This window comes from Leptosomus discolor, chromosome 3, assembly GCF_034619465.1.
Source record: "Leptosomus discolor isolate bLepDis1 chromosome 3, bLepDis1.hap2, whole genome shotgun sequence".
Classification (NCBI taxonomy): Eukaryota; Metazoa; Chordata; class Aves; order Leptosomiformes; family Leptosomidae; genus Leptosomus; species Leptosomus discolor.
Window position 1 is genome coordinate 19,550,715 of NC_141393.1, and position 15,848 is coordinate 19,566,562.

General features: G+C 38.8%; 1 protein-coding gene across 3 annotated transcripts in view; it reads left to right on the forward strand.

The window, feature by feature from the left end:
- The window catches only part of TTC7B (tetratricopeptide repeat domain 7B), a 153,174-nt gene extending 137,822 nt beyond the window's left edge, over positions 1 to 15,352 (forward strand). For all 3 annotated transcript variants that reach the window (XM_086463592.1, XM_086463593.1, XM_086463594.1), the window contains one exon: positions 14,366 to 15,352. In XM_086463592.1, coding sequence (XP_086319718.1) covers positions 14,366 to 14,587 — 222 coding nt within the window. In that variant the 3' untranslated portion in view covers positions 14,588 to 15,352. The remainder of the gene's footprint in view (positions 1 to 14,365) is intronic.
- Positions 15,353 to 15,848: the final 496 nt, after the last annotated feature.

A 15,848-nucleotide genomic window follows, 5' to 3' on the forward strand; every position in this document is an offset into this window, starting at 1 on the left:
CACAGTGTGAAAATGGTTTCAGAGCTTTAAATCTATGTGGAAAAAGATTGTGTTTGGTAGCACTTTGGAAAAATACATGCCCTCTGTCAGAGGTGATCTGACCTACTAAAAGAGGCAACTGCTTTTGCCTTGGTTTCTGAATTAAAATTTCTCTGCTGGTAAGTGGGTTTTACTACCTTAAATTAAGTAATTTAAAACATAGCTTTTAAAGTGTATTGTCTCATTTAAAACCAAATTCCTTTATTTTCTACATGAGGGCAAGTAATAAAGGCAGATGTTGTCAAGTGGTTACAAATGTTCAAAAGACGAGCAAGTGAACCTTTGTCAGCTGCAGAGCCATTTGAATTTGCAGTTTTTTCATGGTCCTTGTTACAGTTTGTGCTGACAGGTGACAATAAGTTCTTTGGGATTCTGTCTGGTTTTTGATTTATGACCATTTGAAAAAGTGGTAGCCACAATGGTATCATAACAGATGGTATTATGAGGGTCACAGACCCAATGACTTACCAGAGGGCTATGAAATGCTACGACACAAATGCAGTCTGGGATGATGCTTTGTCATGTTAATTGAATGCCTAGCCAGAAGTTGGTAGGTTGAAGTTGCCAGAAATAACTGTTCTTGATATAAAAGTCTAAAAGAGTATGAAACGCTGTCAGATCTGTTAAAGTAAGTGATGCGTCAAACTTAATTTCCTTTGAAATTGTGATATGATAGTGCGAGCAGCTGGTGATCTCTGTTGAAAATAAATGATGTGGCTTTAGCCTGGGCATCCAAAGTTGTCTCATTTGCTGCAGAATCAAACCCTAAGCTTTCTAAAATTGGAAGAAGTGTTATTAGTAGGTGCAGTCTTTCTGCCATGTGCATTACATTTGATTTAATGTAACATTTATATCTGAATATTTTTGTCAGAGTTAAAATCCACGGATGTTTAACACAATAGCTGGTAGGAAATGTTTGTGTGTCACCGAACACTCAATGGCTGCCTTAAGTTCCATTAAGAACTTCAAATCCTTAAGAATTGCCACCTTCCCCACCAAACTCACACTACTGCTGTAGCTTTATCCTTGAAAGTGGAAGCTGCCACCCTGCATTTCAGCTTTTCACTCAGTGAGCATTAACTTCCCAGTTTGCTTATTCTGATCAAATCCTAGCTTTCTGTGGGAGTGCCTTTTCTGCCATTCTTGTGTTCTTCCTGCCAACTGTGCTCCAGTGAACTAGAAAAGTGGCTCAAATGGGCAAGATTCTGACACTCTGGAAAGCAGGATTCAAATCTATTTCAGCTGCCTGTCAGCTGACAATAATAAACCAAAGGAAAGGACTGAGAGAGCAACAACATTTGGAATTACACTTTCTCTGCAGATTCCAACCTGTGCACTGATTTATTATACAGTTTGGAAAATGAGTTTCAAGGGCCTTAAACCAACCACAGCATATGATTTAGCATGCTGTGTCAATCAGTGCAGTGATGGATAACCGTTTATAAAATCTCCATAACTGCTTTAAACTCATGTTTTGCCTCAGTCTTCAACAGGGATGTGATATTCCTCTTGGATGGCAAAGGTAAAATTAGTAGTGGAAATGGAAGTATGGAAATGGTGGCAAGTACTTGCTGGTGGAAGAGTATGGAGGAGTTGGCCAGAATTCTGGAAGAACTAGTAGATAAAATAACAAATCATTAGTCCAGTAATATTTAATGAAACCTAAGTTAACAAAAGATTGTGGGATAGTTAATATACTACCTCTACTTGGGAAAAGCAGTTGCAAGAGGAACTGATGTTTGATTAAAAGTGAGACTTGGAGACCCTTTAGAAAAAGAAATGCAGTGACTTTCACAAATATGAAATGCTATAGCAAGGCTGAGTATGAAAATGACTGGGAGGACAAAGAGGTGAAGTACTAGTGCATCTGAGCTACATCTCCATTGTTCTACAAGAGCTACATCTTCATTGCATCTTCATTGTTCATTAATTGGCCATGCCCAACACGAGACATCATGTTGTACTGGTTATCAACGTCATCATCCTGTCAACAGTGTAGTCTCACCATTAATTTTATAAGCCTACATATTTCCCCTTCTCTCATGGAAGATAGTGGTGTTCATGCTCCACGGGTTGCTTCATATCCCCAAAATATGGAGACTGCCATGCCCCGTGAAACCAGTTGAGGCTGGCCAACAGGGCAAGTGTACCCTCAGTGTGAACTAAAGCGTGTGTTTCACCTGGCGTTTCCCACCAGGCTGGCCCTATGATTCTCTTGAAATCCCAATTAAAGTGGCTGGATGACAAAACTGGCCGGTAGCTTTGCAGCAGTGTTGTCCTTATACACAGTGAGCGCTGACGTGACTGAACTGCAGCACTGGAAAGTCTCTGGAGCGTTTCCTGGGAGGAGCAGGAAACTTTAATAATAATATATGCTCCTTGTAAACATGAGAGGAATATGCATAATCAAAATAAGGCTAGGTGACATTGGCACTGGAACAGATGAAAACAAACCGGCTAGGGAAAAATTTGGGAGGATGATTTGAAGAGGGTTCCTAACACTTTAAACACTGTGGAACAGGAAATCCTGTGCTAAGGTTGTCTGTAACAACAGGGGAGCAAAATGAATGACCTAAGAGGGCTCTTCTGATCTGATGTTAATTAAACTGAAAATACCTTATTTTTGGCAAGTAAAAAATTAACCATGATCCACAAAGAGATAGTTGTGAGAAAACCTGATAGGCGTATATGAAGTTGAATTATAAAAAGTAAGTGATACTGTTTGCTTCCAGATCAGTGTTAGCAAAAGCTGATTTATTGAGGTACATTAACTCTATTTTTAGCTGCTTTTTTTTTTTTTTAATTTCCAAAATACTGCTGTTCAGGTTTCTCTCTTTAATTGTCCAAAGCTTTTTTGTCCTTAATTTTCGGTATACTCAGCTTCTTCAGGTTTTGTGAAAGGTAAGCCAGTATATAAAGAAGTGTTTTATTTTATTTTTCTGAGGCTAGAAGCTGTTTCTTGGCCAGTGGTTAGGGTTTGGCTCTTCTGATCTCCGCCTGATGGTGCACAGATGGGAGGGTGTACACCTTCACACTGAAAATAGCCTTACCTTGAAGATGGATCTGCTCTCAGTTGTCCTCTCTGACTGACAGGTTAACAGTCTACCTACAAGTTCTGCCTTTTATTGAAGAATCTAGGGGGAAGAAAGGGGGTGCATTCCCTCTCATGTTGGGAGGTTTTTGCAAACTGCCACGGAGTTGTCTCTTCCCATTATAGTGCGTTGAGCCTAAGCAGCAGATGGCGGTTCACATCTGCTTGTGGGGGGGAGAAAATGCTGTGTTTGCTGGGGATGCTATAAAAATATATTTATTAATGCTATATTTAAAATAACCTGTTTTTCTTAGAGGTTACTGCAATGCCAGTGTAGTATGTGCTGCTGTGGTGTCATAACACTTTTGAAACAGTGACATTAGCCATAGTTACAACATAAGTATGTACATAGTTCTATATGCAAAAGTCTGTTTGGCTAAGGGCAAAAGGAATAAAAATGTGAATAATGTGCTTTAATCTTTGAATTTCTGTTTTATTTTAGTAATGAAAGGACTGGTCATCTTTTATTTTATACTGCAGTTCTGACTGAATATTTAATATAGCATTTGTCAGAATATTTGAGAGAAATGCACATGCATAAATGCAGAAAAGGTACTTCAGAAGAGTATCACTCACTTTTAATGCCTTTTCCATAGTCTCAGAAGTTCAGACAAGTGTTAGTGTCTCTAGTATTGAGTTTTTAGAAGCATGGACTATAAGTGCTAGCTTTCAATATAGTGACCATCTAGCTAAAGGTCTCCAAAATGTCCGATTTGAACTGTGATGGTTCTGTTAATTATAAATTTTAACCACAGAACCTAGTACTGGATCTGCAACTCTGATTTTTCTTTGATACACAAGCTATTCCCCGAACTTCAGACTGATTTCTTCATTAGAATATTTGATCAATTTTTGTAGTTACTATTTCTAGAAGCCAGAGACCACCAGTATGTTCATTGTGATTTTATAGAAAAACTGTCATTAATGAAAACCAGCTTCTTAAAAAGTTGTTTCTTGCTATTTCTTATTATTTATTATTTAATTCTATCAGTGGTTGACTGATGGACAGAAGAACAGGAATTTCTTGACGTTATGATAATTTTGCGTGGAGCACAAGCTTTCAAAACCAGAAACCTTCAGATGTATTAAATTGTCATCTAGTCTTTAGGCAGTGGAGTAAGGACACTGAATTCCCAGTGTCCTCAGTTCTTATGAAAAATCCAGCTTTTGCTCAAATGCTTGGATATCGACTCAGTGGACTGACTTCGAGGCTCCTCATTTCAAGAATCTTGGTCTGAGGTTTTCTGTTTCTGTAGCCTGTTCTTGGATCAGTTTTGGAGGATTTGGGGGCTTTTTCCTTTTTTGGATATTGAAAACACTTTCATGTTAGTCCTACATCTTGGGTAACAGAAATACAATTTTCTCTACTTCTGACCCTTTGACTCAAAACTGGGAGTCTCTGTAGGTAGCACGATGATGCAGTAGTAGACCTAGCCTTGCATTTTAAACAAGGCAGTGTTGAAATACAGCAGCAGATTAGACTGATAAAATGGTAGGATTTCAGTAGTGAATATACTGCAATTAGGTGATACACTTATATCTATAAAATTTCTATAGAGGGGGAAAGGGGTGAGTGTATGAATGGCAGTATACAAGAATATACTGAATTAAGGAATTACTATGGGCCCATTTCATAAACAGCCCTGTCTGTAGCTGTGACCTCCAGCACCAGTTTTCATCACAGGTGTATATACTTGAAGGATGCTATACATCTGGGAAATCCTGTTTTCTCCTTTGTGGGAAAGGTGAGAAGACAGTGATGTGGGTGGCTTCAGTGCTGGGAGGGAGGGGAGGGAAGGGAAGACACAGTGCTGCTGAGCTTCAGATGGAGGGAGGTGATTGAGAGATGAATTGCTTACACTTCAGTGTCGCCTCATGGTGTCACAGCTGGGAGGAAATGTAAAACGTTGGCACTAGATGACAAGTACTCCAAATTCAGGACTGGCCATCATCTGAGAACTAAGGTTGTATTGATGCCAGTGGTGACTTGCCAGAGCTGTAGCCATCTGACTTCTGAAGGGAGAATAGTTGTGATTTTACTGTGTCGTAGATACAGCGTATGAAATAGGACCCTCAGTACAGTTTTCAGGTGGAGAAAAAATAGATAGATAATATCCTGAAGGCCCTAGCTGTTTCATTTTATCAGTAAGGTGTTTTATTCATTTCCAGTGTGCTTGCTATGGTCAAATTAGTTCTTGCAATGTAGCATGGAAGCCATGCTGTGTTTTTATAAGCTGATAGAACTTTCACATAAAGTGTAAATCAAAATTACAGCAGACTATTGCAAGATCGTGTTGTTGTAACAGGAAGAGAAGTCCCCCAAGAGCTTCCATCTTGGTGAAAGGCTATGATCAGCGATTTTTAAAAACAAAATTCAATTTTGAACTTTTCTGCATTATCGGCTGTAAACGGTAGCGAACTAAAAGGCAAGCACATCCCTGTTGGACTGGGTCAGTCATTTTCAAGGGGGTTATAAATACACAGATGCACTAACAACCACGCACGTTCGTTATTTCACGCTGGCAATGTAAAGTTCAGTGAGTACCAAAGCCAGAGTTGTTGTTTTAAAAATCTGTTGCCAAGCAGTCGGTTTTCTCCTAGCAACCAGTGTTTTGCAGCAGGGGAAGCAATTGGATACCTTAGGGGGTATGTTAGCATTGGGGGAAGGGTAAAGAAATAACAAACTGAGGTTGGGAGCTTGCTTTCACAGTGACACAATGCACACAGCTCAGTTTCTGGGTGTGCTGGGGATAGAGGAGGGCAAGTGAGGGGGACAAGGCAGGAAAGGACACACAGAACAGGCAATGTTTTGGGCTAGGCAATGAACAAAAACGTTGGCTGCAGACACAGGCTCATATTTGTTCATCAGTTGCTTTGGTTTGATTTAGTGAGTGATCACCTGTATTATTATCAGCTAGTTGTCCTCATTAAAAAAAAAATCCATACTGCTCAGCTAGGAAGTTTTCTTTTGAGCAAATTTGAAGAAACACACTTTTTATTACTCAAAAGAATCACATTATTGGAGAGAACAAGATAAGTAGTTTTGTATTCTGCATTTGGAAGCAAATTACATATATGTTGCAGTTTCATTTCAAAATAAAAAAAATATGTATTTATTTATTTTATGGAAAGTTATCTTTATTGTAAGTGTTGGTGGTCAATCCAGTTGTTTTAAAACCTTATAATATGGAGACCCTTCAAAATCCCTGCATTAAAATGCATCTGTGTCTGTCATTGCAGACTTAGAACTATGTTTATTCATCGTTCTTCTGATGGAATGGCTTATTTCAAACTGATGCACCATGTCACAATTTTTTCGCACTTGCAGAAAATACTTACAATGACTAATCATGCAACTGTTCTTGGTATATGCATTCAAAAGAAGGAGTTAATAAATGATGTCTTGTGCAAAGTCATACTTCCATTGCATGGACATGTTTCAGCACAAATTCATCCGCTAAAAGGAAAATAGGAGAGCACAGTATGTAAATAATGTGCTATTTCACTGTACAAAAGTGTAAAATATTGATTACAGAGTACATTTAAGATGTGTATTTTTGTCACAGTGGATGGGAAATAGCAGCAGAATTTTACTTATTCTTCCATATATCATGACAAATTCTTCTTGTTTTGCCTTGCTAACACTTCGTCTATTTCATTATTATAGCATAACACTGTCAAGTCTCTGGTAAACCTTCAAGTTTGATAGATTTGTTTGAAAATAGCAGCCACCCTAACACATGCAAAATAGGCTGAAAAAGCGGCATGTAACAAGGGGCAGTTTCATGATGCTAAAATTACAGTGCATATGGATTTACAGTGCATACATTACATATTAAGTTTTGTGACTGTTTATGGTCATAATCCTTGATTTTCAAGTTTTTTAGCGAAGACAGGATGTTTCTGTCATGTCTTTCCGCATGCTGCGGTTGAAAACTGATTCTCTCTTAGGCAGGCTGGGACTTGTTTGAAAAAAAAAAAAAAAAAAAATCAACTGGGAAAACTACTAGGGAGTTGGATGTAGTGAGTTCTTTAGGCCTTTTGTTGTACCTTTAAATATCATTATTTTCCACATCTGTATAGCTCTATGTCCGATTATACATTTGCAGCTGCAAGCTTACTGGGTTTCAGCTGGTCATCAGCAAAGCAGGCAAGTAGTATTTCCACCGCTCTTCTGTCTCCATGCTCCCATCATTAAAAGCGAAATCAGTCCATTTTTAATTTCCGCGTGCTTATAATGTTTTCTTATAGCTGTTGGTTTTGCAAGGGAAACTTTTAGCACTTATTGGTATTTTTTAGCTAAATAAGGTCTGCATTGTACAAATTTAGGATCTCTTTAGCAAACAAGTCATATAATAGACCTGCTAGGAAAAAAAATAATATCTTATCTGGTAGAACTCAAATCTCTGTAGTTGGATCTTTTGCAGGTCAACAGGCTGCGCTTGTTAAATACAGTGAGAATCTCTGACACTTTCTTGTCTGTTAGGTCGGCCACATTTCTTCTCATACTCTCCATTTATCCCAGCTACTAGTTTCCTTCTCTGCGGAGTTACAAGAGATTTCTGTTCTGAGAGTTCAGCATCCACTCTGAAGAAGGCAAAAGTGCAAATGGACTCATGGTCAAAGTTCCCATTATATTTTTTCCACTTTGAAATAAATTTCATGGCTTTTGAGGTCATCTCCCACCTATAGTCTATGTTTTTTTAAAGAAAATGAAATTGTTCCTCTTGATACCAAATGAATAAAAGGTAAAAATCTCAAGTGGTGCTTCCGTTGAGATTGAGAACTGTTTAGTTTCCAGGACCAACAGTTTATTTTCTGCTTTCTGGAGCAGAAATTTTTAGGCACATTGAAAAAACCACTGTGATCTTTGTAGTGTTACCTTTTTACTTGTTTTTGTTTGTTTGTTTGCAAGTCTTGATTAGCACTGTATGATAAAGCTCTGGTTTGGTGAGACATACGATGGGTGATAGTTATGGCTTTCATTTTTAAAAAGTAGTTCCATGGAAAAAATTTGAATGTTAGCTTCTCATTTGCCTAAAAGCAAATTTTAAAAGGTGACCTTATTAGACTCCTCTAAATGGCTAGTTTAATCATATTTTCAAAATCAGAAATTAGTTATTTAAGTAGTTTTCCAATTCTGTCCCGTGTTTTATTTTTCTGTCCCATGTTTTATTTTTCCAGATTTGTGTTTTCCATTGACTGTTTGGTTAATCATTATGACAGGTTAATTTGCAAAGAGGGGAAAGCCCTTTTGCAGAAAAAAAGAGACCTTTGCAGTGAAGACTAAACTACATGTTTATTTAAGCAATTATGGCTTTATACAATTGCTTATTGTATCATGTTGTTCAGATTCTGAATGATGATATTTATTAATAAAGAATGATGCATTTGCTAACCAAAGATTTTACTTGGAGACTGTGTAAAACTACATTTGGAAATTAGAATTCATTTGAATGTTTTCCGTTTTAAAAATGCTTACATTTAGTTAATGAAAAATAAGCTTAATATGTTGAATTATGAGAGCAAAAATAACTATGCCAAAGTATAATTTTGATGTGTCCAATATGTATCAAAATATAATTCTAGCTTATTGAAGAATGTATTAATTGTAATGATTTGTTTTATAGAGCCATCACCATAGACCAAATTTTAAATGTCTAGATAGATACATAATGACATACTGAAAGTTACCAATGTGGAGTAAGGATTTAGGTCCTGTTGAAGTGAATGCTGATTAAATATCTTGTCTTGCTGCTTTTGAAAATTCCATTATGCATCTTTCTGTGCCCAAAAGACTGTGAATAAGGTGTGGGGATTGTTTGTTTTTTTTTTTTAAAAAAAAGGCCTCATGGATTTGAAGATTTTAGAATCCATTAATTTTGTCACACTAGTTTTCTTCTTTCAGAAGTAAGCTGGATACCTACCATAATTTTGCTTTTTAATGTTTGTGTTCGTTAGTTGGACATTTCTCTGCACCTGCTTCTTCAGCACAACCCAAGGAATCAAGAGAAAGCTGTTCTTAACAACGGAAGTATCAAGTAGTAATATTATATAGGCATGAAAATGTTATCACTCTTTCCTCTCAATGCAGTTGCAGGAGAACCTGATATTGGAACAGGAGTAGTGGAAGCTCCCTGGGCCCTCTGGAAAGTCTCCTCCCCATAACCATCAGAGAATGCAAGCTGTTCTGTAGGACTCGGTCTTAACACTGTTCTGTGCCCTGCTACCACGAGTAGAACGCTGTTCCAAAATGTCTCTGCTCCAATTGCCAGGAATGTTTTCACTTTTTTTTGGTAAACTTACTCACAGCCGATTTATACACATGTATTCTTGTGCCAACATTATTCTCTAACTAAAATAGTTTTTCTTTATTCTGTTCTCGCTACTTTTTTATAGCAAGTAACTTCATCTCCTCTCAGCTCTTGATTTGCTAGGTTAAACAAACCAAGTCTGTTAGTCTTCTCTTGTAAATTAAGATTTTTATTGATTACCCCAATAGTAATTTTCTGTGCCTGTTTCAGTTTGAATGACCTTTGTTGAATAGAGGAGACTACACAAGGTGCCAGAGGAGGCCCTACTTAGCTGTGTACGGTACAGCTGCTGAAGTCTGTGTTGTCTTTCTCTCTACTGCAAGCCTCTCCTCATGTCACTTGAGTTTTCCTCTTTTGCACTGACACCTTTTCACACTGTAGTCCTGTGGTTGCCTGATACATCCAAGTGCTTCTCCCAGGCTGCTTGGTTGACAGGCTTCGACCATGCCACAGAACTTCTGTGTTACTGTTATTTCCCACTTTGTTTTACTGACTTTTGCCATACGTCTGTTATCCTTATTCTCACAATCAGCCTGTTGCTTTCTATAGCATATCTTCTTAACTTTTTCTTATCTAATTGTATCATCACTCTCATAATTCTTGTGACGTGTCATTAGTTAAAACACTAAACATGATTAGTCCCAAGACAGTATCCAAAATATAGAAGATAAAATCCCCATTCCTTAATATATGCAAGAAGAGTGTAAATGAAGGTTGTTTTGGACGGTACATTAAGATATTTCTTTCTATTCTGACTCAATAGCTGTGTTTCTGGGCTGTATTTGTGTAGGTGTCTAGGAGATACTGAGTAATAAATAACAAGTTACTTCTGTTTTGACAACAGTGCCAAGGGCCTTCAGTCAGGGGTTGGGCCCTGTTTGGCTGAGCATTGTAGAAACAATGGACAGATGCTTTGGTGAAATAAGCAAAGAATAGTAGTTGCGGGGGCAGGCGCAATGTAAAATGAAGTGTAAGGGTCATGACTAAGGGAGGAAGCACCTGTAAAATCACTGACCAACTAGAGGGAGACTTTGTACTCCAGACTGGATGAGGAAAGAATTGGGAAGATCTTGAAAATAAGCTATGGCAGAGAAGAAAGTTGGAAGCACTTTTTTCCCCTTTTTAGTAATTCCTAGAGGGTTTTGTTCTGTTGCGTTGTGAAGCTTGTGTAAAACCTTGTTTGTAGTGACTACAGTACCTCCCTGTTGCAGGCAGCACTCAGTAATACCCTTTTTTAGAAAGCCAGCCTCTGTAGGCTCTTGAAATTAAAAAGTCCCTGCTACTCCCAGCTCTGAGCCTCAACGGTGGCCTGGGCACTGTAACGGGCTGTTGACCTTTCCTTGAGCAGAGAGTGTCTGAACTCCACAAATCTATGAGTACTATTGATTATTCAAAGTGACTGGTGTAAATATCAAGAAATTTGAGACGTGAAGCCCTGCTTTCGCTTCTTGTGATGATGGCACAAAAAAGTCTCCTCGTCTCTTCAGAGATTCTCTTCACTTTCTGCTTGTGCCATTTCTGATTACAACTGGCTAAAAGGAAAATAACATTTGCTTAGAGAGTTTACAACATAAAGACATCCTGAACAGACAGAAGCTGGAAGCCTTAACACGCTTAGGGGGGTGATGAGTGTTTTGCCAGAAAACCCCAAAAACAGAACAACCCCAGAAGAACCCCAAAATTCTCAGCAAACCAAACTGGGGAAAAGTAATAAACTGTACTGAGCTGCAAAATGAAGGCAGCCACACACATTAGAGGCTTTTATAACTGCGTTAGAAGCAAATGTCATAAATTTCTTGTTCTTTCATGTGAAAGAGCTAGTGAAAGAGATGCAATAGCAGGAAAGATCCTGCTTTCTCCTAGCAGGATGCCAACAATTGTCTTAAACACTTCTGTCAAGTCCTGCAGCATTTTAAAATGTACAAAGAACAAATAGATTGCCTTAGATTCGTGTAATTCTTTGAGAACTTACTGTTTTCATCAAACTGTAGAATGGGTGTTTTCCTGCTAATATTTCTTATTATTTGCTCGAGTGATTAATATAGCAGTTTTTCTGATTGATTCAGGTTCCAAAATCCCTATCATATTTACTTTTTTTTTTAAAAAAAGTTTAGGTGCCTATTTATAAAGAGGATATAAGGAGAAGGCATTTTGGTTAGGTTTTAAACTGACGTGCCAAGTCTGAAGGTGTGAGCCATATGTCACTTAGGGACCCCTCTGTGTTTCTGCAGAGTTGATGTGTTGTTCAAGCCCATCTCCAGCCGTAAAGCAAGAGACTTAACATTCTGCAGATAAATGTTGTCGGTACATTTACTGCTAAATAGGTAAAGGCCAGAACGAGTAACTTTGAGATTTTCTTTCCCGTTAGGAAGCAAAGGAAAATATGCAGTGAAGGATAGGATAATTGTGACTAGGATAATTTGATTTCTGGGCAATTTTAGAGGAGTTTTTATAGGGTTTTTTGTTTGGTTGGTTTTAGTGGTTTGAGTTTTTTGGGGTCGTTTTATTTTTTTTTCCTGAAGGGCTTAGTACAGAGAGCAAGTGTGTGCTGACAGCTGATAAACTGGAGGTCAGTTTTCTTGGGTAGGTGACAGTGTGAGGTCACTGAAGGATGTTGCTGCGTGATAGGCATGCCTGCTCCTTCTCCCTGTGGTCCGTACTGTAATGCTTAATAGAGCAAAGTCAGGCAAGGACCGCAAACAATTTGAAATATTCTGTGCCTCAGAATTTTAATGAAGTCATCTGGGAAGGAGATCACAATATATGACATCTGACCAGCATTCTAAGAGAGTTAATGAATCAGAGGGTATTATGCCTTCTTTCTCTAGATGGGTTGTTTGAGCTCAGCCCACAGCTATAATGACCAAATATCACCGTCCTTTTGATACTCTGCATGAAACAAGTCTAATTTTCTCTCCATTCGTTCTTTGCAAGCAAAGTTCCTTGCCCCGGTGCTGCTACCCAAGGCAGGAGTCTTCGTACCATCCCAGCCTGAGAGACCAGTGAAAGACTCATTTGTGGAAGACTCTCCCTCTAAAAAGCTGTGCCCTCAAAACATAAGGGTACAGGATGCGACCTGACTGCCCTTGCAAGAGCAGTTCCTTCACTAGTACTAAACAGCTTATATTCTTAGAAAAGTATAACAGCAGGCAAACAGCTAGTATTTGCTCTAGTTCTATCACCCAGGAAATCTCAGCTACACTTTTTTCCATACAGAACAGGGCAGATGTGACATAACGTGTTTCTGTTCTCATCAACAGGCTTATATCTGCAAAATTTGATTGTTCCCTTTGGTCTTGAAAAGAACCCCTTCCATCCTTAGCAAGCGGGGAAAATAGTCTGACATATTTGGGAAAAAAAAGTATTATCAATATTCAAAGTACTCACGTGTTTAATCAGTATAAAATACACAAATTCACACAGAAAGGAAGGAAGACTTTTGAAAATTATTACAGAATCTTGTCTCAAAAGTTAAGAACATTTTAATGTTACTAAGGTTAGATGCATGCAGTCAAACCAGTTTCTTGCTTCATTTTTTGTAGTTTCACATCTGATACCTACCAGTCACTGACAATCACTCTCCTGCAGGGAAAAACCACCAACCCTGAGACTTATCTGATTTTTGGATTGGAAGTACTGTTCACTCACTCTGGAAATGCTGACTCACTTGACAACTCAAAAAAAATTCAAAACCAGAAAAGCCCTGTAGCACCTTTATGTGAGAACATCTGCTAGGCTGATAGAAATTAGCCTTCCATTGCATTTATTTATTTGCTTGCCAATACTGTACAGCACTCTTTATATTGTTATTCAGAGCATGATCTGCTCTGTTGCTCTGTAGGATGGAGTCAGCAGTCTGCCCGTGCTGAAAGTCAGCCTGGTGGGCAGAATTCCAGAAACGTATGGTGGATAATTCAAGGGTTGCATAGAATTTCAGTACTTTCTAATCATCGGCGCTTAGGTTGATGAGAATTGAGGGACAGATGTACAGAGGGAAATAAAAGAAATCATGGCCCAAGGAGTGGGGGCTGGGAGGGGAGAAGTCACAAGGAATCTGTAAGCCTGTAATCAGGATGCCTTTCCGGAAGACAAAGATTTGTGGTCTGTATGCATTTTGCATTACAGAGTCACAAGGTAAAAATGCATAACATCATTAGGATTATTATAATCCCGGAATAAAGCTCGCTTACTGGGTCATTCCATGACTTTTCTGGCACAGTAACATAGCTGAATGTGATGGATGGAGATTTCCACTGCCTTATTCAGCCCATATCCTAGTGGGTTTGGACATCCTCTTGGATCGTGTGGTGTTGAATTTGATCCCGTCGTGCAGAGGAAGACAAAGAATTTGTGTCTCGGAAGCTCCTGAGGAAGTTATCTGCCTGCTGGAGCTCTATACACTACTGGTGCAATATTAGTCCCAGCGCACTATCCATTCCACAGGTTGCATTGTTGGGCTGAATACAGTTCTGTTACTGCTGTCCCTGTGAGCCGATGGTGCCATGTGTGTGTTGTTGATCTCAGATGTTATAGGACATGAGCTGGGTGATGAGGTGCACAGGCAGGATACAAACACTTCAGGGCACACACCTTAGTAGGACTTTAGACATGGGAGCTTTCTACAGAAGCTCAGGTACTTAGTGGTTTGTGGTGGTCAGGTGGAGTTTTTGTTGTTCAACTCAGTTTTTGCAGTGTCTTTGTTTCCTTACCAAGGACACGTGATTCCTCAGTGTGGAGTAGCCTGGTCCAGTCCTGCTTCGTGTTGTTTCTTTTCTTTAAAAAAAAAAAAAAGTATTATGTAGTCTATAACACTTTGAACCTAAGAGCTACTTATGCTTATTTCATGGTTGCAACTTATCATTTGAGCTTCAATAAAGTCCTACTGACCAATCTCAACCATTTTTCCTTTGTTTTCTTACAGGCTCTGATACTTCACCAGCTCGGGCGCTATAGCTTGGCAGAGAAGATTCTCAGAGATGCCGTCCAGGTGAACTCCACAGCCCATGAGGTCTGGAACGGCCTGGGAGAGGTGCTGCAGGCTCAAGGCAATGATGATGCCGCAACTGAATGCTTCCTGACGGCGCTGGAGCTTGAAGCTAGCAGTCCCGTGGTCCCTTTTACCATCATTCCCAGAGTCCTTTGAGAGGGCATCTTGATCAACCGATTTAGGTCTGGGTAGTGAACTTCTGGGTAGTGAAACCCAGTGTATCAGGCTGCCTGGTAACTTGTTGGTTTGAAAAACTTTAGAGCTGCAGGTAACAAACTCCGGTCTTTCGCAGGGAAGTGGCCAAAACAGTGATGTGATGCAATATATTAATGTTAGACCAAGAGGACAAAATGGCTAGCCAGAACCAAATCACTCATACCACCTACATTTTTGCCCTGGTAGTTTTGAAACATCGTTATATTGTTCATGGATGATGTGCCATATTTTGTTAGTGATACTTGAGTGTTACATAAAATTATAATGGAATCAACTACCAAATGTAGAATAAGTTAAAATTCAGTGGCGGAGCAGACTATTTTTAACAAGGCTGTTAATAAAACTGTTCTCGTCCTGCCTCTCAACCTCTTTTGGCCCAAAGTCAAAATGTGAATTTTCTGTTTCCATCTCTATTTTAGTCCAGGCCAGAAAATCAGTTGAGTTCTTGTTTTTAGTTGTTAATAACTGTGATGTGTGGCTAACTGGTATCTCTATTTAGAGCAAAGGCTGAGTACAAGAATATTTATATTTTACCAATGTATGCCTGTTACAAAAAATATATTAGTTATTTAAGTTTAACTTTTTTATGTGAATTCAGAGTTTATTTATCAATGGAAATATGTAAAAAGAAGTCTCAAATGGAATATTTACCGACATTCCTTATACATGACCCACACTTGGCTAAATGGGAAGATTATGTTAATAATAAAATGATTTTTAAATGGAACCTCTCCTGTGTCCTGGTTAAGAACCTAGGGGAAAATAGATGGCTTGTGAGGACATTTTTATGATGTGGGGCCTGTGGTGTCAAAGATGAACACCACCAAAATTAAATGCCCTGAGGCCAGAGAAAAGAAGCTCCTATACTCTTTGCTAATGGTATTGTTATCTCAGATTTCACATTTCCTTAAATTTTCACTACTTCTCCTTTTTCATTCCTTGCACTCCAGCTCTCAGTGAAGCCAGATCTTCAGTTTTGTTTACCTGTCTTCATAGTTCTTTCTCAACATCTCCTGCACTTTGCATCCCTTGAAGGAGAAGTTGGCTGGTAACGTATTACTGCTGTATTTGTAGTAATAGGGCCAATTGTTTAGTAGACAAATACTTGCCAGAGTTTCTGTGGAATGTGTGGAGAAGAGTCATTTGAATATTCAGGGTGCGTGAGCTGGGGTAGTCTAGAGTCTGCTTATTTACAATGCTG